We start from the raw sequence: 23,858 nt of genomic DNA, 5'->3' as shown, positions 1-23,858 counted from the left end.
GCATGTTGTATAACCTATTTTCTGTCTCGTTATTATGCTGATATGATTAATTGAGACAAACCGATGTGAGGGCGGGTATTTTGATCGTTTGACGCCCCCTCGCGGCTGACAGGCAGCACGCCACCCAAAAACACTGACACCCTCCTATTGTCTCCTAAAACCAGTACCTAATACTGCCTATTTATATGACGACTGTGGATAAAAAAAAAAACGCATGACGTAAAACCTCCGTGGGACGTTCAGTAAACGCACCACCACAATCCGCCTTTATAAAAAAAAGAACTGCAGCAATATCACCGCTTTATCATTTCATCGTAAATCATCTTGTGTCGACGGGAAACGTGGATGATTGATTCATAACAAGCTTGATATTTGGTGGAAAGGGCAGAGGCTGCACAAAGGGAATCATTGTGGCTTGCAGATGCCCATCAGCGGTGCAGTCGCCCCTTTGAAGGCTCTCCAATCGCAGCGCATAGCGCGACCGAGGGAGGGCGGGGCTTAGTCTCCCCCCATCTCCACTCCCAGCGCCACTTCAGCACCGTGTCCCATTGACTGGACGGCGACAAAACCGAACAGCGTGTTCCACCACGTCTCTGAACTCCACGCCGTCAAAGTGGACCGGTGATGACCCGGGGCTCGGATATTCTGGGCTTGAGAAGAGCTAAGTGATGCGCATCTCCAGGAGGTCACCGTTTGGGCAGGTATGAGACCTGTGGCGTTCGTGGATGAAGGACCAGCAGATGTCTAGAGGACCCCAGTGTGGATGTAGCCCCATATTCTACTTCTACATCACGAGCAGGCCTGGCCCACTTCAGCTTCACATGGATGGATCTCACTGTCGGAGCTGTACTCATGGAATACAAAGCCCGTGCTGGTGAGCATGCCTGCCTGTCCGCGTCCACTCCTCCCCGGGAGCCTCTCCAGAGCCCTCTCCTCCTGACACCGCTTCTCCACTTGGACATCCCCTGGTCGCTTCAAGCCCCCCTCGCCATGAAGACGACTGCTCGGTGATTTTGGTGCCTCTGCACGCCTGCACGGACCAAAGACCCCCTATTTTTGGATCGGGCTTTTGTTGGCTACACACAGGATTTATCTGCGCTGTGGGCTTCCTTTGTGTCAAAGGGCTTAACGCAGAGTGCGCGGACGGCAACAGAGCGGGGGCTTTTTGCTTCGCTCGCTGTTGCGCCCAGCTTCTCTCTTTGTGGCCGGGCCGTGATGGCAGCCGGCCGCCCGGAGGCGCAGGACCACCCGCCCGAGAACGGCTTCACCCCGCTGGAGCACCCGGTGCCACGGCTACTGCCGCACATCGATGGCACGGTCCTGCCATCTCTGGGGGGTTTTGGAAAACATCAGAAGCAGCTCGTGGTCCTGACCTGGATACCGGCATTGTTCATCGGCTTTAGTCAGTTTTCGGATTATTTCCTCCTGGCTCAGCCCAATGGAACGTGCATGCAACCCCTCGCGAACGACAGTAACTGGACCGCGGCATACCCGCCGGTCACCGTCGCCGGCGGCGCGCCCGCGCTGCAGCTCACAGGCAACGGAACCGAGGGCGCATACGGCGACAGCGGCGGTATGCCGTGCGACTGCAAGGAGTTGAGGCTGGAGCTGCAGACGGGACTTAGTCAGAATGTGGTTACCAAGGTAACGACTGAGCTCCAGATAGACCAGCGTTATCTCTGATAGAGCTCTCTGTTCACCATCATCATCCTCCTCATCCTCACCACCCTGTGTCTTCATCATCACTGCCTCTCACAGAGCAGAGCAGAGGCTGATACACCAGTAGCACAGCTTATTGACAAGTTACCCACTGACCTCAATATGAGAGGACGTGTGTCAGAGACAGCAGCTGATGACTATGCTGTAGCTTGGTTTTCAGAATTATGGTTGAAGTCAGTATCGTGTTATTAATAAGACAATCACAATATGGCCAATTAATACCAAATCAAAGTTCAGTGCTGCACTGGTATGCATTACATCACACAGAGTGGGGAAACTGTCCCAGAGCCAGAGAACCAGGGGATGCACCCTTTTCCCTCTATGCTGCCTTGACTTATGTAACGAGTAACAGAGACACTGACATTAATAACGTCATTAAAGAAGGAACTGTATTTAATGTTGCCAATATACCAATCTGCTTAATAACGCCCAGAGCTCCAGATTTACCGTGTGCTGGTTTGTGTTCATTTAATTGTGCATTTATTTGGGAATATTGAAACCCTGTTTCGAATAAGTCAAAATCCAGTTTCAAAACCTTTAATATTTCAATTGTTTGCTTATATGTTACTAGTTAAAACGAATGTATTTAATCACATTACAGCAGAGCCAACCTGGGGCCAAAGAAAACCTGTAGCCTACATGTTGAGAGACCGGATGAAACGGGGCCCCTGGGACCCCGAGCAAGTTAATCCTGCCATGCACTTGTGTAAAACCCACAACTTTGATAACTGAGCTGTGCTTTGAATAATTTCGACAACAGCATTTTGTAACATGATAAAAACTGGACGGCCATATCATCAAGGTGCCATTCCACTGAAAGTCGATAAACAGCAACGCCGAGTTTCCACCCGGCTCTGGCCTCTGTGCATGACTGATATCTGTTTTCTCAGATAACGCTGGTGCTAATGACCCGTACGCAATAAAGCCACACTGACTGAGTTCACCACATCACCACCGGCCATTTCACAACCAAAATCATCAGTCATAACCAATAATCATCCCCTTCTCGGCTCCTCGGCACAGTCGGAGGCTCAGCATGGAGTCCTGTAAATCATTGTTAAACACCAACGCTTCCTCACACGGCTGAATCGCTCTGCTGCGCTCCTGCAGATCCTTTCAGGGTCGTGCACATATATGAGTACACAACGTGCTTCCACATGTGTCCTTGGCTGAGTTTCAGATGCTGAGGGCTGCGGCGGTGTGTGCACTGACCCATGGGCTTCGGTGGAAAGAGTGGAAAGCTATTGATTTCTGTTATTATCGACACGCGCCCACATTCTCTCACACGCTTTCTCGTTTTTCCTTCCGAGATGCACGTTTGAATATTTCAAAAGCGTTTGCAGCATGTTTGCACACTCATCAACCTTCATGAATTATGTAGGCTACAGGTTTTCTTTGTCCCCAGATTGGCTCTGCTGTGATGTGATTAAATACATTCGTTTTAACTAGTAAAACAGTAAGTCAGAGAGTTTGACAGACTCCCGAAGAGAAAAACCCATATTTCTCTGTGTTTCTGTGCAGCTTTCAGATTAAAACTTCTCAGCTGCTGATGTTTGATTCCCTTTTATCTTGTTGTGGGTGGTTGTCTCTGAAAAGCTGACTAATATTCCTCTCTCTGTGTTTTGTCTCTCGTTTCAGTGGAACCTGGTGTGTGACTCAGCCTGGAAGGTGCACATTGCCAAGTTCTCTTTGCTGGTGGGCTCCATATTTGGCTACCTAGTGATGGGTGTCATGGCTGACTGGTAAGCTGCCTCTTTTATGTCTGTTTTGTGCTCCTTTACCGCTTCTGTTAGTATACCCTAAAATTCATCTAAGGTACAAAAAAAAACATTTTCTCACATAAATCTACTCAAATCTAACTGCGAAGATAGTTTTGGTTTAATTTGTGTTGGTTTTCTCTTATACTTATGCCTACATCATAAAACAATTGAGGTAGATGGAGTTCTGTTTATATGCTTAAAACTTTGAATCAGCAGTTATCAGTTTTGAAAGTATTAGGTCATAAACCAAAGAAGTGGAAGATTCATCCTGTGCAGAGAAATTTCAATCTGAATCAAAAGTTTTGTGCCAATACATCTCATAGATGTGGATATATATATATAACTGGATAAGTAAAAACCTTGAACTGCTAATGGCACAAGAAGAAATGTTAAGGGATAATCAAAATCTTTAAGAGTCTCTCTTGGGGTAATATATCTGAACCAAATTGAAATGGCAATCCATCCGATATCTGTTGACATATTTCAGTCTGGATCCATTGGATTACCGACATTGCCATCCTTAAAGCTACACTCCTCGTGTGGCTAACAACTCGTCGTAACTTTTTCCCACTGTCTCGATCAGTCTGGCTAACCCACAGATCTTGTTCCAATGAAAACTTCCAGGAGTTACCAGGAGATTGTTTTCGGACAGAAGTGCTACTAAATTACTGAAATGTTTTTTTAATAGTCGTGAGCACCACAAACTAAACCTAGCTGCATGGCGAAGTGGGAAAATATGTTTATTTGTAATTGGGTGGCACGCCATTGTCAATTAAATTCACTGTGGTCGTGTCTGCAGCCTGTGAACCCCAGGAGCTGCCTCGTGGGAAAAAAAGTCCCCACATTGTGTTTGGGATCAGTAACCATGGAAACAATGAAAAGAAATGTCCAGGCCTCAGCTCTGACCTGACCCATTGACCCCCCCCCCCCCCTTTAACCAGGAAGTCCACAAAGTCTGAAGCAAACAATGACTGCAATGATCAGTTTCAAAGCAAAAGCTCCTTTTCCTCAGTTTGCGACAGCTGTTAAACACTTTGCTACATCTTTCTCTTTCTTGCTTCTCTCTGTTTCTAAAGGTTTGGTCGACACCCGGTGTTGATTCTCTCGGTGCTTTTCATGCTGGTGTTTGGTCTGAGTGTTGCCTTCTCTGTGAACGTCACCATGTTCAGCACCTTGCGCTTCTTTGAGGGTTTCTGCTTGGCGGGCCTCGCTCTCTCCCTCTACGTGCTCAGTAAGTACACGCTGTCGCCTCCTCGTGCTCGTCTGATTGTTTATTTCTGCTTTCCCCCGCTCCTGTATTTCCTCATTCGTGCTCTGTCATTTATTGTGCTTATTTAATTGACTCATTATTGCCCGAATGGTACAGTATGGATCCCTGGGAAGGGACGTGTGTCGGAAAACAATTGATGAAATCATGAAAGACCTTCTTTTGCGTTCTCTTGCATAACTTTTGAAACATATTTCCTGCCAGTAGCAACAACAACCCCTGTAAACTTACCAGAAATCCCCAAAACTAAATCTTCACATATTCAATGTTTTTCTCATAAAACTGTGGCTATACCTGCTTTCTACTTCTGCCTTTTAAGGTAGGTGGACTGTAAAAACTACAGATGGAAATGAGCTTTTAGCTGTATCTGGTGCAGTACATCTTCAGACTGAAATGTCCACTGTCCAGTTATTCTTTGATGGTTGTTGGCACCATATCTCCCCTGACCTGTACTGTATCCTCACAGAGCTTCTACACCTTATATAACAATGCATATTGTAGTATTTATGGACTATATTTTTAGGACACGTATGTGTAGACAGAGATAGTACATTCCTTAAACATCAGCAGCTGCACAGATTGAGGACAGTCCAATGTTTCTGGCTGGTAACCGAAGCAGAACACCCAGGGCCATGGACTTGTTTTTGTCAGCACACATTACAGCTCAACATCTGGACAGATGACACAGGAATACAGTGTTGGATATCATGAATAAGGGGGAAACCAACAGTTCCGATTATGTATTTCACGCAGTACTATGCTGATGAAATGCTTTGGGAGCTGTAGTTTTTTTGTATGTATTTAACTTTGTTAAAGACATATGAGTTTGAAAAGTTACCGCAGTTGCCCTTGTAGAAACTCATTTGTTTAGTAGGGAACATAGACAGTGAGATGGATACTAATGGAAGATGCTTCAACTCTTTAGGGATTCCAATTATGTTGGTGACACACCAAATTGCAGTACCTTCAAGCTAGTTCAACGATTAATTGCTTCAATGCTTAAGGTTTGTGGTGCAGATTGGTGCAGAGATTTTGCAAATATTCCTGAGAGCACAAAAGTAGGCCTGATGTTTTCTGGCCAGATCTTAAATATTCCCCTCTACAGTTCGTCCTTTCTGTGGCTCTGCATTGTAGCCAATGGCCAAGGTGACACCGAACTGGCTGATAGCATTTTCATTTCTCCCGAGAATGCCCCTCCCCCCCTCCCCCCCCCCCACTGTCCCCTCTCCCTGCTGCCTCCTCCCCCCCCTCCTATTTTTTTTTCTCACCCTCTGTAGGCCTCCTCTGTCGGGCCAGTAGGAGATTATTAGATCATTATGCGTGAAGCGAGGGCAGACTTTGTGCTCGGGCGGTGGAGCTGGTTTAGTTCCTCTCAGCAGGGGATCCTGATAAATATCTGCAGAACTGCTTCTAAAAACAAACAAACAAAATGGACGCCTCCGAGCCGTCTGCCGAGAGACTCCCGAGAGTTGAATTTAATCTGAGATGTATACAAAGGCGAGTGAAAGACTAATAACATTGTGTTTTGTGGACCTTTGAGTCAACGTCACGGCCAGTTGAGAATCTGAGAGTGGACTGGGATTTATATATGATGGGTTTGAAACGAAGACTGTACGGGCTGAATGAGTTGAGGAAAATAACTAACTGTGATTCTTGCATTTATTTAAGAGCTGAACGGAACAGAATATGATATGTTTCATCTTATGACATGTTCTTGCTACTATTGTTCTTACTAGTATCTGGTTTGGGATAAAGAGTCTCTGATGATCTGCATCAGCTGGTTGGTAATCACCAGCAGGTTCCTGGCTGCTGTTTAAGAGAAGTTACACCCACAAATGCCTCAGAAACGCTGAGGAAAGCCGAGGGCTGAAACACGTCCGTTTCCTTCTGCTGCTGTGCATTATTAAAAGTATTACACATTAAGATATTCATTTGCAAGAGCTCATGACTTAATTGGCGACTGTTTGAAACCAGTTCGCGTTTCCTCTTCGTCCTCTATATCCGTCTCTGCTCATTCACACTCACAGACACTTCACTCATTGTCCTCCGGTTATTTCAGTCTGTTTGCCGAACAAGAATATCTGTAATGGGAGGCAATTTTTCTATATGTCACTTGTTTGCGTGCTCAGTGTTGACAATGATGGGATAAGTGGCCGTGTGTGTGTGTGTGTGTTGAGTGTCTCTGCTGTTTGTGTGAGAGAACAGATTGTATGCATGCACTATGAAGTGCAACAAAAAAAACGTGTTTGTGTGAGGTGTTTGTTGGTTACGTGAGGTGTAGATGAATACAGTAGGAGGAACAGAACGAGTCGCTTTGAACTGAACTCACAGACAACAGACTCGTTTCTGCTTTTATTGTTTGCCAAGAGGGGTGCATCAGTCGCCCTGCAGGACGGAAACAGTGCAGTCCATCAGTGTTTTGGCAGTGACACATTGTTTTGTTGTGTTGGCTCTGCGGTCCAGTACATTGGATTTGAGATGATAGGATAGCTATGAGGTTGAAGTGACTTTAGGATTTCGTTTGAAGCTTCTTCTCATCCATGTTGGATGAACGTTTAGTGATGCTAAACATACAAACAAGCAGTCGTCCAATAAAGTACTAGTAAAAGTACAGTTATGGAAAAATATTTTGTTACAGCTGGTGAAACACATTTTAACTTCTTATTATATTATAGGATAGTTAATCGCAAAATCTTAATCTGTAAAGTATATACTGTAAAGCTGTCAAAAGGGTGGAAGTAGTGGAATAAAAAGTATAATACTACTATAAAGTAGCATACGATTGAAATACTCAAATAAGTACCTCACAACTGCACTTAAGTACAATACTTGAGTAAATATACCAAGGAGTGTTTACATCCACGTCAGATGAACAGTGTAGGAAGTGTATCCTTTTTAAACACAGTCTCTCAGTTTTAAGGGGCGAAAAGTGATTGGATAAGAAGGATACACTTAAATAAAGCTGTCAAATATAAAGGGATATCAAATATTATTAAAACAATTTTAGTAGTTTTAACCATTAATAATAATAAAAAGAAGACTGTACTCACTAATCTTGCAGTCTGACTCCACCACTGGCTTCGTAGATCAGGGCGAGCTCGGGGAGATCTGAGAATAATATAACACATCATTAAAACAAAGTCCTACAGGGAAAGAAACACGAGCAGTCAGACCATCACAGAGGCTGTAAGCATGCCGGCAGATTAGCAAATCTTATTTGGAAGAGAAAACATCCATCACAGTTAAGAAATAAAACCTCCTTGTTCAGCGTTGATCCACTGTACTTACCATGGTTGGATGATCGTGCAGCGAGGGATTTTCCAGGCGCAAGGTTTTCTGCCTTGCGTCTGGTCTCCAGCAGGTGAAACGCATAATCAGTGGGGTCGCGTGGCCGACTTGGCCAGTCAGAAACATGTCCCCGTTCGTCCTTAAAAAAAAATCCTCTGTTGCCTCGTCTGCATGTTAAGTATCATTATCCTGCTGCGTTGTGCTAACAAAAGGACAGATGCTAACACCCATTATGGATGTAAAAACCCTCAAAGCTGAAAGCCAGCGCTTTAACATCAGAGTCGGGGAGAATGCTGAGCGAAGTAGATCAGATAGAGAGACACAAAAATATCCATAGCACACACATCTACCGTATTATGGATGATCGTATGTTTATGTGCTTTGGTTGCACTGCTCCATCTTATCGTGCAGAAATACTCTTTCTGTCTGCCTCCTCTCACCCTCACTGTAAACGCAGCGCTGGCTGAATTTCTATTTCTAAATCCAGCAGCTCTCCGGCCTTTTCCATTTTCACTCTATGCTTCCCTCGACTCTCCTCTGCCCCATTCATCCCATCCTCCCCCTCCTCCTCCTCCTCCTCCTCCTCTCTCTCACTACCATTTCATTACTCTCACTTTCTCATTTTCTCGAGGCTCATTTGAAATCTCTCATCGTTCGGTTATCTCTCTGCAGCGCGGCAGAGAATAATAAACTGCCAGCAGCAGCTTTAGTTTGCGCTGCTCATGTAAATGTGATGATTTGTGTGTTGTTTGCATATCTGGTTGTTGCACCAATTCTACATTCAGGGTTTATTTATTTTGTAATTTAGCACGTACCGATGGACCGTCCCCTGGGAGCCGTGAGGAAAGTGCTTTCAGTCTCCTTGTTTTTCTGCCCTTTATCCAAACTCATCTGGAAAATAATATCATCATTAATACATTTGCTGTTTGGTCAAGACAGTGTTTAAAGACAAACCCTTAAGGAATACTCCGCTGATAATCTATCTTTTGAGTGTTGAATATCACCCTCTGTTGGTTTTTAAAGCTGCTCCTTCACAGCCGGCAGTTACGATGGATTTAAAAAGCACCAAACATCCGTAGAAACTGGGGTTAAGTGGGTTATGCTGCAGCATAACCCACTTCTCTGTCGTTGGTCCATACACTTCAGAGCTCCGAGGAGGTCACAGTGCGACGCAGAAAGACTGTATTTGACTTTGCTGTGGAGAAACTAGAAGTGTGTTGGAGCAGAGCCATAGATTCGAAACGAGGGCTCAATAAAAGTGAGACCAGTGAGACAGTGAAATATGATTCAGAGTCCAGTTGATGTATTAGATTCCTGAGTTTGAAGGTTTCTCAGACAGCAAAAAACACGCTGCAACGGTTTAAAACGTTATGAGGAAGTTATTACGACAGCTATCATTTTATCAATCTATACCTGAGTACATATTTGACTGGCAGCCTTGCTGGATGATGTTTGCATGATGTTCCGGTGACAGTTAAGGTAGGTTAAAAAGAATATTCTTTTTTTCTTCCCCTCAGAGCCCTCTGCGTTGGCAGATGGACTGGCCTCGTTCAAATGAACTCAGCCTGAGGGTGACCTTAGTTAAGACTTGACTGCCGACAGACTTGAGTTATGCAAAATCATTATCGCATAAAGATTTGGAATTCCCCTCAAGGACTCGGCACTTGTTCAGACACACGTCTGAGTTCTGGGTCTGCACAGACAACGGCAGATCGTGCTGCGGGAGTCATTTAAAAAAAGTTTCTATATAGCTTTTGGTTTGTTTTTCTCACAAAATTGTGTCGACATTTGAATTAAAAGCAGTGTGCGCCCTGTGAATCCCGGCTGACAGGAGCTGATGTAGCAAGCTGCAAAACATTTCAGAGCCACTTTTCAAGGCCTACAGGGAGCGGGCATGTGCTACTCAAAGAGAGGATTTCAGTGAGTGAGGTTTGCATGGACCCAAAGGAATTTGGCTGCATTTACTTTTACAGCAGTGAGATAAGGTTCATATCTTTGTCTCTGTCTCTGAGACATGCAGCTAATGACAGAGACATGCAGTATATATGTGTGTGTGCGTGTATGTGTGTTGTTATGAGCTCCAGGGACGACTACTGCTGACTCAGCTGGGGAGACGTACAGTCCTGTCACGCCGTGCCCTTGTCGAACCAGCTATCTGTTTCCCACCCCTGCCTCTCGGTGAAGTCATCCACCTCAGGCAGCAGCAGAGGACTCTTTTCATTCGTATACATTTTGTTTAGTGTATAACGTTCCCGGAAACCAAAGGCGATGTCTTCAAATTGCTTTTGTCCGACAATCGGTCCAAATCTCAAAGGCTGGCAATGTTTGTCAATACAATGGGTCATTTGTCCTTGTGACAAAGACTATAAATGACTACAATTATTATCAAACTGTCAATAATTCATTTTCTGTGGGTCGACTTATTGATGCATTGTCCATTACTACATTTCTACCTCTCCCGAAATCTAAAGTGCACATCACCACCTGCACCCTCCCTACACATCCACATCACACAGACTGTGGTCCTCGCTCTGAACTCATGCTGTTAGAAAGCCAATCGTCTCTGTGCCCTGTTCTCATGCCCCAGGCAAGGTTAGCGAGGGAGCAGCAGACAACACAAAGTGTGAGTGTGGTGGCGCTGTCAGCCATTTGTCATCCAAGATTAGTTTGGCCATTAGACCAGCTGCTTTTTGTTGCCTTCTCTTTGTTTTTTAGCCTCCCCTTCCTTCCATTATAGTTCTTTTGTTTTCCACTCCCCTCTGCAACTGTTCAGATGCAAGGAAGGTGGAGCACTGCTCAGTGAAAGGAGGAGGAGGGGGAGGAGGAGGAGGAGGAGGAGGAGGGGGGTAAGGAGGGTAGAAGTGGGGGATGGTGGCTTTACAAAGGGTGAGGGAGCCACTTCAGTCCTGATGAGCAAGAGGGAAGAGTGGGCAGGAGGGGGGTGAGGGAGGATCAGCCCACAGGGGGGGGGGGGGGGCAGTGAGACAATCAGCACAAGGAGAACCATTCTCCAACTCAGCAGGAACAAAAGCTCGCTGCAAGGGTGTGTGTGTGTGTGTGTGTGTGTGTGTGTGTGTGTGTGTGTTGATAACCCAGTAGAGTCAGCAGGATCAGAAACCTCCCCAGAGAGTTGGGGAGTGGTTTTGTGTTTTGTGCGGTAGGTTTGGAGATGCATTGCCTTTGCCAAGGTACAGTTTATGTCTAGTGTGTGTGTGTGTGTGTGTGTGTGTGTGTGTGTGTGTGTGTGTATATGTGTGGCTGTGTCTGATCCATGCCTATTGACTGCTGTGGAAAGCGGTACCAAAGAGCCACAGCCTGTGTTGCTTGTCAGAGCAGACGGCAGTGGTAGAAATACACTACATGGAAACAAGCATTGTACTTTAGTATGATCTTGAGGTACTTCAGTTGTACTACTGCACTTTCATTTTATGCTACACTTCATTCTTGACTCTACATTTCGGAGGGCAATATTGAACATTTTACTCCAATACATTAATCTGACAGCTTTAGGTACTAGTTATTTTGCACATTAACATTTCACATTCAAAACACAAAAGCTGCACTTAGTAACTTTAAGCAAGTGCGATAAAAAGTTATTTTTATAAAGCATCACTATATCCTGACAGTAGTACATGAGACAGATAATCTGTGAAAAAAAATACAAGTTCCTCTGCCTCCTGCCTCCTCCTAATGGCATATGCAAGATTCCACCACGCCTGGAGGAAAACAACCAATTAGAGCCGAGGAGTCTCTGACGCAGCTGTCAATCACAGCTGGGGAAGCTTGTGAACTCCGATCAAACTTTCAAACTAGGCCAGCGCTGATCAAATATGAATCAAGACTCTGTTACTGTACTGCCTATTTTCAGAAACATCTTTTAGTTAACTGTTTAGCTGTAAAATGAGAAGGTTTGCTGCGGTCAGTGGGCGGTGCTTGGCTTTGGCTCGGCTGCTTTCGGTATGGCGGCTGAGATTTTTCTCAAATTACAGCTTCTGATTGACACTGCGTTTCATTGCTCATTTTATGTTGTTATATTCTATTCTAATTTAAATATTTTGAATATCTGTTTATACATTTTCCGTGTGTATAGCGGGGAGGGGGCTACAACTGCATTTCTTTGTGCAATCCAGTATTGTACAATAATAAAACCTTGAATCCTTAAATTAGAACTGGGTATTTAAAGGGAAAGCAAAGTGGAACTGTGAAATTATTTCTCAGTTTCTTCAGTGGTTTCGGTAACCTGGTGGCACTGTTGGATCACAACAAACCAGAATATTCTCCTTTAAGTAAAAAAAAAAAACGAGTGTGAGACTTGGGGAAAATGTCGAAATATGTTTGTACTCTACACTTCTCCTTTGATGCATAAAGACAGGACGAAGAGATAAAAGGCAGGTTAAGGATTATGGGTCAGTGTAATTTCCTTCATCTGCTTTGGTTCCTGCAGGGAGGCCTTTTGGAGATATTAACTGTAAAACAGTCTGTCTGGGGCTGAAGAAAACAAAGATGAAGGGATTCCCAGTAATACCTTTGTTTCCTTCCTCCTGCCTTGTGTTCTAACTGAATGATTTTCCTCTCTTTCTCTTATCTGAAAATCTGTGTCATCTTTCCGTCTCTTTGTTTTTCTTTCCCTCCGCCTCTCTCTATGTGCTTTGAATCTGTCTCTCTGCCTCCCTCTTGCTGGTCTTTATTATCATTCCTCCGTTGATTCAACTGATGAATGGAGGGACTTTTACGTGTCCTTTGGGGGGGGAAAGTAATTTGTATTCTGCTCCTGACTTCCTACTTTCTGCCTTCCCTTTCGTCCCCCTCTTTTTCTTTTTCCTCACAATAACAAGGGATGGTACATGAGGTTATTGAGTCTCCCTCGCTCACACATCCTCCCACAATGGTCACCTTCAAAAAGACCTTGCCATATGGGCCGGGCCATCTGGACTGTACCATGTTACAGTCGGTAGGGGAGGGGATGAGAGCCTAGTCGGGGGAGATATTAAGGGACGGTTACAGTGAAACGCTCACCGAGCAGCTGAACCCTCTTGAAAGCCTTGACGAGGAGTCCATCCTAAGTTTATAAAGCAGCCTGGTGTTAAACAAGTGTGTTCTCATGGGAAGGATCAGTGATGGGAGTCCTCAATAATTCAGAGAGGAAATTCAGGACTGGCCCCACCATTAAACAAACACATGCATCACACTGGTCCAGGCCATTAAGGCTGCTGCTTAGTTTATGATGGTAATCACATCCACACACATGCAGCTTATCGATAATTTACTCCACAGGTGCAACAACACTACAAATATCTTGTGTTTTCTGTGAAACCAAATCTTTCTCTTTCTCTCCGTCTTTTTCATTTTAGGGATCGAGCTTTGTTTGCCAGCCTGGCGTTTCTCTATGACCATGGTGGCCAGTTTTCTGATGGTGGGCGGGCAGCTACTGATGCCAGGGGTGGCCGCTCTGTGCCGCAATTGGCCGGACCGCGATGACTGGCAGGTCCTGCAGATTGTCATTATCAGCCCTTTTGTTCTGATGCTGCCCTACGTCTGGTGAGTCCCACCCTCTGAGGAAATCCACAGCAGGGGGGGTGGGCAGATTCTTCTCTCACTGAGCCAGGCGATGGCTTGTACAGTACACACTGCACCTCACAGTACTGCGCAGCCTCTGCTTGAACTTACAAACAATACTCTCTTTCTTCTATTGTTTCCCTTCTTCCCCATTTCTGTCTGTTTCCTCCTCTTGCTCTTACAAATCTGTTCTCATCCTTCTCTTCTCTTCCATGTCCTTCCCACTCCTCTCTCTCGCTCACTCACCAGGCTTCTTCCAGAGTCGTTGCGCTGGTTGCTGGCCACCCAGCACTACAGGCGGTCCAAAGTCATGATGCTGCGTATCGCCAAGAAGAACCAGGTTAACATGACAACCGAGCCGCATGGAGTTCTGTTAGGTGAGGGGCATTAAACAAGATGAAAGATCCTGTGAATCTTTTTGCTTTATTCACTTCATAATGCAAATTATTTCACATTGTCATCTGTGTTGTGTTGCAGCCGCTTCTTGGCGTGTGATGAAATGAACATGCAACGAACACAAAGACACCGATTCACATGCAAAGTCTCAAAGATCCCCTTTCAATATGTGCAACCAGGCTGTAGTTTCCAAGCAGCATCTCCCAACTGGTTTTTTTTATGATGTAATGCATTTGCAATCGCACATACATGATAAATCAATGAAGATCAAAAAAGTCTGATTTCTGTCCGAGACTGCCATAATGACCATTTTCCTTTGAGTTTAATCTGTTTTGCGATTCAATATTTTATTATAGATGCCAGGAAATAGTGAAAAATGCCCATCACAATTTCTTAGAGCCCAATGTCATGTCTCGCTTGTTTTGTCGGATCAGCAGAACAAAACCCAAAGATATTAAAGACACAATATCAATGGGCAGTAAATTATCACATTTGAGAAGCACGATTTTTTTTTATTACTTGACAAATGACTGGATGAATGGAGGATGAATTAAAGAATTTACCTTAGACCTCTCCCCTTTCTCACCGACTTCTCCTCCTCCCCTGCCGATACATTCAGTGTTCATGCCTCTCCCAGTGGCCAAGCAGACCGACAGACAGACGATGAGTGTGTGCAAAGGGATGTGCTATCCATCTTAAGGTCCCAGAGCACATTAGCTTCTCTGAGCTAAAGGCCCCTTAGCGGCCGGCCTCTCATTACCTTCTGCAGGGAAAGGTCTCAAGGTGTGCATTTCATGTTTCCCACCAGAGCTGGAGCAGGAGCTGCACAAGAAACCCCAGCCGACCTGTATTGTCAAGATGATGAGCACCAGGAACCTGTGGAAAAACATTGTGGTGCTGTGTGTGAACTCGTAAGTGTGTTGTGGCCGGGCTGGTACGGTTCCTTTTTGTTCATTGAAAAAAACGACATCCGTTGTGTTGAGAGAGCATGAATTACACATGGGCTCATCCTCCAGAGAGACACGAGGACATGTATGTGAGAGTAAACCTCAGTGGCCCCGTGGCAGACGCTTGTCTCAGGTACCACCTCCCTGTCCGCCTTCCAATTGTGTCTCTGTGTTGTTTGTGCAGGCTGACGGGTTACGGGATCCACCACTGCTTCGCCCGCAGTATGATGGACCCGGAGGCTCAGCCCACCGCTTTGTGCCACGCGGACTATTACACGATGGCTGGCATCGCTGTGGCAACCTGCCTGGCGGTTTGCCCCGCGGTGGGGTTGATGGGTCGGCGTGGAGGGCTGCTCACCTTCATGATCATTACAGCCCTGGCCTCCCTACTACAGCTGGGTTTACTCAACTGTGAGTACTCACACACAAGTCCTGCAACACTCACTGCGACACTTGTATACGCTTTGCATTCAAGGGTTGCACCTGTGCAGGTTACAAAGATAAAACTCACTCAAAGTTGGGTGTAATTTCTGGAAAAACGAGTGTTTGATTTCAGACAAGTAAACAGCTTTGGTTGATGGCATCTTTTATCAGCTGTAGCTAGCTTGCTAAATAACGTAAAGTATGTGAATTGTTGTATTGCAAAAGTCCAAGACAGAAAAATCAGTCCAGAAAGTTCTGAAAGTTATTGCAAAAGTTGAAATTTGACGGTAAAGTGAGTTGGACATTTTGCATCCCTGTGTCATTAAAGCGGTGCAGACTGCAGTTCTCCCTTTTTTTGACCTACATGTGCAGTACAGAAGTCATTATTTCAGGCCTCAGTGGTAAACTGTTCAGAGTTCTCCTGAAGGCTTTTTCTCCCCATTCTGCTTGTTTATGAGTCAGCACTGTGCTGCCCTTCGTGCTTACTAATGACATGTTCTCCTCTCTCCGACGCTCGCTAATGGAATCCAGTGATTGGCAAGTACAGCCTTCGCCATGACACAGGTACAACTACAGTTTGTTGATTTGGGATATAATTTAGTCTAGTTTTAAGGTCCCTGTGCAATAACGTCTTTGGCTTTGTTGAATACTCGATTCTGATTGGTCAGTTGTGGCATATGGTCTGTTATTTCTTTATAGCAGAGCTCTGCTATGAATAACAGACCATTGCTATGGACGCAGTTCTAATCTCCATACACAGCGAGCGGACTGTTTTTTTTATCAGAAGCAATAAAATATATTTTTTTAAATCAATAAAATCATTTGTGATAATGTATAGCGAGACGGTCATTTTTGCGAAGTGAACCCCGACAGGGATGAGCATGAATCTTGAATCACTCTGAAGGACCTCACTGTACATTATCACTTACATAAACACTAATTTATGCCTCTGGCTTGTGTTAAATCATCAGCTGCTTGTGTTTTTCATGTCGGGTGTTTCTGGTGTACTTACGTTTTCTTGCCCTCCTCTGGACAGTTCTGCGAGACACTCTGAACAGGAAATTCTCGGTGGCCTTCTCCATCATCGGCATGTTCTCCTCTCACGCGGTCAGCACACTCAGCATATTCTTTTGTGCTGAAATCACCCCGACTGTCATCAGGTGAGCCTGGATGGTCATAAACACAAAATACAACCCTTTGGGGAGCCTTCTGCAGGGGGCGAGCTCCAGGCTCTACTCAAAGGCATTTCTTATTTGTTACCTACAGTGAACCATCTACTATGGGCCATTTTAGTTGATTGAAGTGTGAAATACGTGCACTACACACTCTCCACAAAAATGGCCACATTTCATTAAAAGAAAAATGTGATGAATATGTATTATGAAAGGAAGAGTGAATAACTTGATTTGTTACGTTTAATTGACAGTGTGATCCATGTCTGTCTGTCAGCACACGTGAAATAATATTTTCCTGTTAGTACAAAATGGTGAAGTAGGCCTACATTGATTTCTTGTGTACTAACTGCAAAAAACAGTATACTATGCCAATTACTGTACAGTCCATACTGGGTACCTTTGGACAAAGCCCTTGTTCTCGTGTTGCTTATTAGCTCCATCTTGTGGTGCAGTTTTGACTGACAGGCGAGGTGACTGGTGAGCCTGAAAGTACTTGCAAAGGGTTCAGTATGCTTCTAACGAACTAGTGCATACAAAGTATGGGCCAAAGGTGTCTAAAAGCACTAGTCTGAAAAGTCTGCCTCAATAGAGACGGACAGAATGAACCTCAACATACATCTACATAAACTTGATAATAAAAACTCACTTCATAAACCTGTTCAGTGGTAACAAAATCTGCCACACCTCTCTCTCTCTCTCTCTCTCTCTCTCTCTCTCTCTCTCTCTCTCTCTCTCTCTCTCTCTCTCCCCCCCCCCCCCCCCCCCATGCAGGGGTGGAGGACTGGGTCTGGTGCTGGCCAGCGCCGGCTTCGGCATGCTCACCGCGCCCATCATGGAGCTCCACAACCAGAAGGGCTACTTCCTGCATCACGTGATCTTCGCCTGCTGCACCCTGCTGTGCATCATCTGCCTGCTGCTGCTGCCCGAGCCGCGGGGCCAGCCCCTGCCGGAGAGCCTGGCTGACGGAGAGACCTTCACCCGACAGACGCTGCTCCATCCAGGAGAGCAGCATCTCCTACTGGCCAAGATGGACGGGGAGTACGCCCGCGTCCACGACACGCCCTTACACCTCACGACCACCGGGGGCGCTACGGTGGCAGCAGCAACCGCTCTGGCAGCGGTGCCCGCCTCATACGCCCTGGCCACTGGCGGGGAGGTGATTGGAAATTGCGCCATAGCCAACGGGGTGTGAGCATCCTAGCAATAGTCTACTAAAGTATTGCTTTAGCATTAATCTGAACTGAATGGTCGTTTAATTTGTGAAAAAAAAAAAAACTTTTAAGGGAAAATAAAGAATCTTTCGGATGAACCAGATGAACTCTTTAATGGTGACGAGAATACATTTGTGTAGTTTGTAGTGACTATGATTCATTCAGGAGTTGCCAAAAAAAAAAAATATTGTACTGGACCAAGTCTATCTGAAGTCCGTGTGTGTTAAATAATATGAAAGTCTTGAGTGGTGTTGGTGATGTTCTTGCAGCCGTCCGCTCCGACGAGAATGATTTACAGGTCAAAGAAGCAGACAAGTGAGGAGGCAAACCAGCTTTGAATAACGCGCGCTCCGTGAGTTTTCTGTTTGCAGTTTTGACTCGCTGAGAGAGGATTCCACCGCATCTTATAATTCTTTATAAGTTATTTTTGCACTAAATGTCAGAGACACAATCAAGTGTTTGTGATTTTCAGCCAACTTGTTTTGAGGATTGGCTAAACCACTACCACTCTATTTTGCATGAAAGGGCACAAATGTTTTTACATGTTTTCTCGTATATATTTGTGGTCCCTCTACTAGAAGTCCAATGTGGCACTTTATCCTCGGAGACGAGGTCATGTTTAGACACTGATTTTTAAAGAAAGCATTACTGCTACTGGTGCGGGTGTATGATGGTTGTCTGATGTGACGAACAGCCGGAGACCTTGGCAGACTCGTATGCGGAGAGAATAACGCTGATCAAATCTGAGAGTTGAACGGACCGAAGAGTGACCAGTCAGTGTACTATACTGCATGTCCTATGACGCTTCTCAGCATTTCAATGGCTTTATCGTGATGGCTCTGTTCTTTTTTCTTTCTTTTTTTTTAAAACAAAACAGAGAATTGCAATTCAAGAAAACCAGTATTTATTTTGTCACGCTGCCAAGGGCAATTTTGTTGCTTTAAATACCTCCTTAGCAGATATTTCCACTCTCACTCCTTGTTCTCCTGTACTGTGGTAATGTTGTAATCCTGCTGCTAGGATGTGTAACTATAGCCAGAAAGCACAATATTTTACAGGTCGTTTTTATAATAAACATTTGTGTAGATTAGAATAGAGCAGCGCAGTCTGCACAGACATTGTGATTGGTGTACATTAATACACTTTACTACGTAAGTATCCCTTAGGACTGCATAAAAATGTAAGGTACGTATACATGTACCATTCATTCCTAATGTATGGACCATCAACCTTACTTTTATAGGATACACGATCATTGAATAGATAAACCATTTTTCATCCCTATAGACCATATTTAGTACACAGCACGTATTTTGAACACCCTGTACGGTTTTACTAGTTTGTATGTTTTCAACAGTTAAACACTCGGAGAAAACAAAAAAAAAACTCAACCACTAAATGCTGTTTTCTAAGTGGTATTTTTTTAATACGACGCATTTGTACAAAAAGCCATAGGCCTACATGTTTTGATAATAAACCACTTAATTTATTATGTCAATAAAAGAACACTTGATGTGACAGTTTGTGGTTATTGTGTCGGAGTACCGTTACAGTATCTGCAGGAGTATGGGAACTCCACATAGAAGGAGAAGGAGCTTTTATGTTGCCCGTCTTCCTCCATGTCGTCAGTTCTACACAAAGTTCAATAAACAATCAAAAGTGTTCCGGGTGAAGCTCCACCTCCTTTTTGATCCTGCTCTCCACCAAGAGACTGATGTTGGAGTTCGTCATTGGAAGACTGTAACTCACATATACTTGCTTTTTGGTCTTCTTCGCTGCAAAACGGACAGACACAGACCATTATTTGTTATAGTAGACAATTACACTGAAGTCATCAGTCTTGGAGGTTGTGGAGATCCAAAAGGAAGCGTTTTTAATAGACCTCGTCACTGTTTTGCATGTTTTAGCCTTTTCGATACAATATATATATATCGTATTTACAAACATTGTACAAAGCGTGCCACAAGATGTTTGTGTGTTTATCACACATTTAAGATCAACTTGTGAAGAAGACTTTGTTTTGACGTCTATATCAAAGTGAAAATTATCGCTTTTAAAATATAACCACATAACATCTGAAAACAGCGCTCCATAACTTTTTACATTATCAGCAATAATAAAACATAAAGTCATGCATCATTACCTAGTCTCTGTGCCATGGAATTTGGAGCGGTATTGGATGGGTCCCCCATGACTAATGTAGATAAAGGCATCGAATCCTGCAGACGAAAAACACAATGAGCAGAACAGCAGTTAGTCTCTTAAATCATTAGCTCTCTCACATCCAGAATAATGTTTGACTTTCTTAATATCTGTCATCAACCTAAATGATTTCCAACTGACGGCAAGAGACCGTAAACTGAGGACAGTTCAGTTGTCTCTGTGGTTTGTGGTACAGTCAGACGATGTACTGTACTTTGGGCAGCAGATGTATTATATTTTGCCTACTAAGGACCCTAATAATACTGAGTCATAGGGACAACACCTTCCTCTTTAAGGATCAACACATCCAGATCACAACTAAACCACGTTTCTCTTGTGGTACTTAGCCATGGATGCCAGAGATAAGCACTTTAACACAACACAATACCTATTAGCCTAAGTCTTAATGGAAACAATAATCAAACAGGAATGTCTATTTTGGATAATCTTGGATAATCATCATTACACTGATGCAAAATGTATTTAAATCCATTACTACAAAACATCAGTCCTACTTCTTGTTACGATACTGCCCACAATGGCCTCCAAGCTTTGGAGATATACTGTACTGTAAAGGGATAAGTACTACAGTATGAACACTAAAGAAAAGATAATCTCAAGCTTTATATTGCAACATCGTCGACCCCTAATAAATGCAGAAAGTTTCTTTTGTATTTTGCAACGGTTTGACATTTCCGTCACTGAAACTTTTGTCATTAACCCAATACAAAATGAGCCAAATGGAATTAAAATGTGTGCCCGCAAAAGAGTTGAAAGAATTAAAAAAAAATTTAAAAAAAACAGCAACAAATCTTGACAGAAAAGTTCCTCAGAGCAATCCACTCTCTGGAACGTAGACCTCACTGAAAAGGGTTTGCAGCGATGATAACATGTCTTTTATTTATTACTGTGTGGACTAAAACTGTGGAACAGCCTGCCCACAAATATCTAACAAATAACGTCAGCAAATTTATTTAAGAAGTATCTAAACACTTGTTTTTTTTAATCTTGCTGTAGAGTCGCAGTATTATTTTGTTGCTTGCCCATTTTATTGAATCATACTAAAATGTTTTATTTTCTAACCTGTTGGAAATAGGTTTGTTTTGCAACATTTGTACCTGTTAAACCTTTTTAAACATGTTTAATGCAGGTAAATGGAAAGCACATTGAGCTGGATCGTGTGAATGAAAGAAATTATTGTCACTATTATGATTTGGGTGAACTTACTATTGAGGCCTTTAACCAGTGCCTCAACATGACCGTCTACAGAGTCCACACATATAATAGTCCAAGTGCAGTAAAAAAGCGATTTAAGACCTACAGTCTATGGTTAGAACATTTCCCTCTGAGATGTAGTGCAGAAGTATGAAGAAGCATGAAAGAAAATACTCTAGTAAAAAACGTTGTACTTAAACAGAGTACTTGTGTACTCACATATCTGCTGCCCATCGAGACCGCCAGGTTGGACAGAACCGGACTGGAGCCGACCCACAGGAAGAACCCTCCGCTGAGCTTCATCACGTGAAAGTGTATGACCTGCTCCAAAATCCTCTCCGAAAAATTGTGCACCGTTATGGCCTCAAACACCTCTCCGTTTCGTGCGTCGTTCATTTTTGTGTAACTCTTATCTACCTGCATGTACACAGAGAAGCCTAGCACACACTCGAGCTCGTGCTAGCTACAAACAGAAACAGCCAGCTACTTCCTGGTTAAAGAACAGTGGCAGCCCGAAGCAATCGATCGTCAATGCGCAGATGTTAACATGTACAACTCACATATTTAAATCTGCTTTTTGTTTGTTACTGTTATAATGTCATCTCCCTGCCTTGTTTATGTTGTTATTGCTTCATTGTTTCCGTTTTTACCATATGAATTGCCTTTGAGTACATGTTTAAGCGCATATACAAATAAAACGTACTATTATTGCATCCAAGGAAACACCAGGGCCCCTCGTACCTGGCTAACTGAGCTTGAACCTGCTCCAGCGCAGGCCAACTTAAGTTAGCTGGATAAGCTTGCCACTCCCCCGGAAAAAAATGGCAGCTCCCTTCCTCAGAGATCCCATTGATCAAGGAGCGATATTAGATTAGCGTTTTATAGGGAGAGAGTTCTTCGAGATCGCCAAGATCCGTTATCACATCATGATGACTTCCTATTCGAGCGCTATCGATTCTGCCGACATGGAATCATTTATTTACAAGACCTTCTGGAGCCATACATTGCGAACACCACACGCCGCAGCTGAGCACTGACTGTCTCACACACTGCAGCCTTGCGCTTTTTTGCGAGTGGTACATTTTTGTACAGTGTCGGCGATGCGGAGAACATCGGGAAAGCCGCTGCATGCCGTGCTGTTCGTAAAGTTTATTTGGCGCTTAAGAAACGTATGGATGTGTGCATTACATTCCCTGGCCATGTGCGAGTAAATTCAATCAAAGAGGGCTTTTATGGAATTGCAGGTAATTGAGTTATTCAATATTTCACCATTTAATGAAAATGCATTCCTATCACTATTCATTACGGAGCTTATCATTATGCAGAGTTTCCCAATGTCACTGGCGCAGTGGACTGCACGCAGATCCTCGTCAAATCGCCCTCTGGCCCAAACGAGGCAGATTTTGTCAATGGAAAAGGCTTTCACAGCATTAATGTGCAGGTACTTATTACATCATTTTCCTCAAATTACATTGCTATAAAAACAATGATATGTCTTTGACAATAGGGGTCATGGACCTTGCAATTGCCTGCTGTAGGCTACCCATGTACTGTACAATACCCATGACTTGACCGCAATTCATCTTAGATGATCTGTGACTCCACCTGCCTCATAACACACGTTGTGGCCAAGTGGCCGGGCTCCGTCCACGACTCCAGAATATTCCGAGAGTCTACACTGTGCCACAGCTTCGAGCAAGGTATAGCAAATACCATGTCATTCAGAAATTGCTTATTTTATGTAGAGGTGATCCAACATTGTACATATCATATACGAGGTCGCTGGACTCCTAATTGGAGACAGGGGTTATGCCTGCAAGCCCTACCTCATGACCCCCTATGCAGAGCCAGCACCAGGCCCTCAAGCCCGTTTCAACGGGGCTCGAACGAGAGCCCGGATTGAAATGACCTTCGGCCAACTGAAGGCCAGATTCACATGTCTGCGGGGGCTGCGGGTGGCACCAGACAGGGCATGTGACATCACTGTGGCATGTGCAGTGCTCCACAATGTGGCTACAATCAGGAAGGAGAGGGTCCCAGTTATCATGGACCATCCTGAGGATGACCTAGAGCCAGTCCACTTGGATGAGCAGACCGGACCGGCTGCAAGGGACAGAATTGCCCACCATCATTTTAGTTCGGTGTTCAGATGACTTTGGGTAATGTTGGACTCATTTCATGTTTTTCTCTTTATGTTTGCATGTTTCATTTATATGGTTAATGGGTATATGGTTTGCCACCCTCTTTGCTTTTAAGTTACCCATTAATAGTCCATCCTCAGCCATCATCGAGTCCATCCCCACCTCATCAATCACCGTCTGGTTTGCCGCCTCCACTGCCAAGGACAAAGGCAGACTGCAGCAGATCATTCGGTCAGCCGAGAAGGCCATCGGCTGCGACCTGCCGTCCCTCCCAGACCTGTTCCACTCCAGGACCAGCAAGAGAGCAGGCAGGATCATTGCTGACCCTTCCCATCCCAGCCACCACCTCTCCAGAGGAGCTGCCCCCAGCTATGCCCTCCATTATGGGCCTACCCCTATTGTGCTGGAGTGCCAGCTCCTCAGCAGGAGTTTCAACTACTTTATATACTGCTGGGTAGCTTAATCTATAATGATATGGCCTACGTCATTAGTTGATTTATATTTTGTATTCATATTATTAGTTAATCTGCAAAGTAATCAGTAACTTAAGTTGTTAAA

General features: G+C 44.3%; 2 protein-coding genes across 2 annotated transcripts; one reads left to right on the top strand and one right to left on the bottom strand.

The window, feature by feature from the left end:
• Positions 1-1,215: 1,215 nt before the first annotated feature.
• Positions 1,216-17,979, top strand: slc22a23 (solute carrier family 22 member 23). The gene is made up of 10 exons (XM_076088496.1): positions 1,216-1,644; positions 3,358-3,461; positions 4,556-4,710; positions 13,386-13,572; positions 13,840-13,967; positions 14,795-14,897; positions 15,118-15,344; positions 15,888-15,920; positions 16,393-16,516; positions 17,303-17,979. Exons 1-10 carry the CDS (start codon positions 1,216-1,218, stop codon positions 17,721-17,723), a joined length of 1,911 nt encoding a protein of 636 aa, XP_075944611.1. The 3' UTR covers positions 17,724-17,979.
• Positions 17,980-19,143: 1,164 nt separating this feature from the next.
• Positions 19,144-21,640, bottom strand: psmg4 (proteasome (prosome, macropain) assembly chaperone 4). Its single transcript, XM_076088497.1, has 3 exons — positions 21,379-21,640; positions 19,886-19,961; positions 19,144-19,517 (listed from the first exon to the last, which is right to left on the bottom strand). Exons 1-3 carry the CDS (start codon positions 21,580-21,582, stop codon positions 19,396-19,398), a joined length of 402 nt encoding a protein of 133 aa, XP_075944612.1. The 5' UTR covers positions 21,583-21,640; the 3' UTR covers positions 19,144-19,395.
• Between the last annotated feature and the right edge of the window lie 2,218 nt (positions 21,641-23,858).

This window comes from Anarhichas minor, unplaced genomic scaffold (genome assembly GCF_050575085.1).
Source record: "Anarhichas minor isolate MPS153535 unplaced genomic scaffold, ASM5057508v1 ptg000010l, whole genome shotgun sequence".
Taxonomy (NCBI): domain Eukaryota; kingdom Metazoa; phylum Chordata; class Actinopteri; order Perciformes; family Anarhichadidae; genus Anarhichas; species Anarhichas minor.
The sequence above is the reverse complement of the archived record's forward strand: the minus strand, read 5'-3'. Positions and strand labels throughout refer to the sequence as shown.

Bases quoted from the DNA above. Each gene is read 5' to 3' on its own strand.
- slc22a23 (XM_076088496.1), top strand. From the start codon at position 1,216: ATGGCAGCCGGCCGCCCGGAGGCGCAGGACCACCCGCCCGAGAACGGC. The intron at 14,898-15,117 runs GTAAGTGTGTTG...TTGTTTGTGCAG, and splicing joins GTGGTGCTGTGTGTGAACTC to GCTGACGGGTTACGGGATCC. The intron at 16,517-17,302 runs GTGAGCCTGGAT...CCCCCCATGCAG, and splicing joins ATCACCCCGACTGTCATCAG to GGGTGGAGGACTGGGTCTGG.
- psmg4 (XM_076088497.1), bottom strand. From the start codon at position 21,582: ATGCAGGTAGATAAGAGTTACACAAAAATGAACGACGCACGAAACGGA. The intron at 19,962-21,378 runs GTGAGTACACAA...TTTCGTCTGCAG, and splicing joins TCTCGATGGGCAGCAGATAT to GATTCGATGCCTTTATCTAC. The intron at 19,518-19,885 runs GTAATGATGCAT...TCCGTTTTGCAG, and splicing joins TTCCATGGCACAGAGACTAG to CGAAGAAGACCAAAAAGCAA.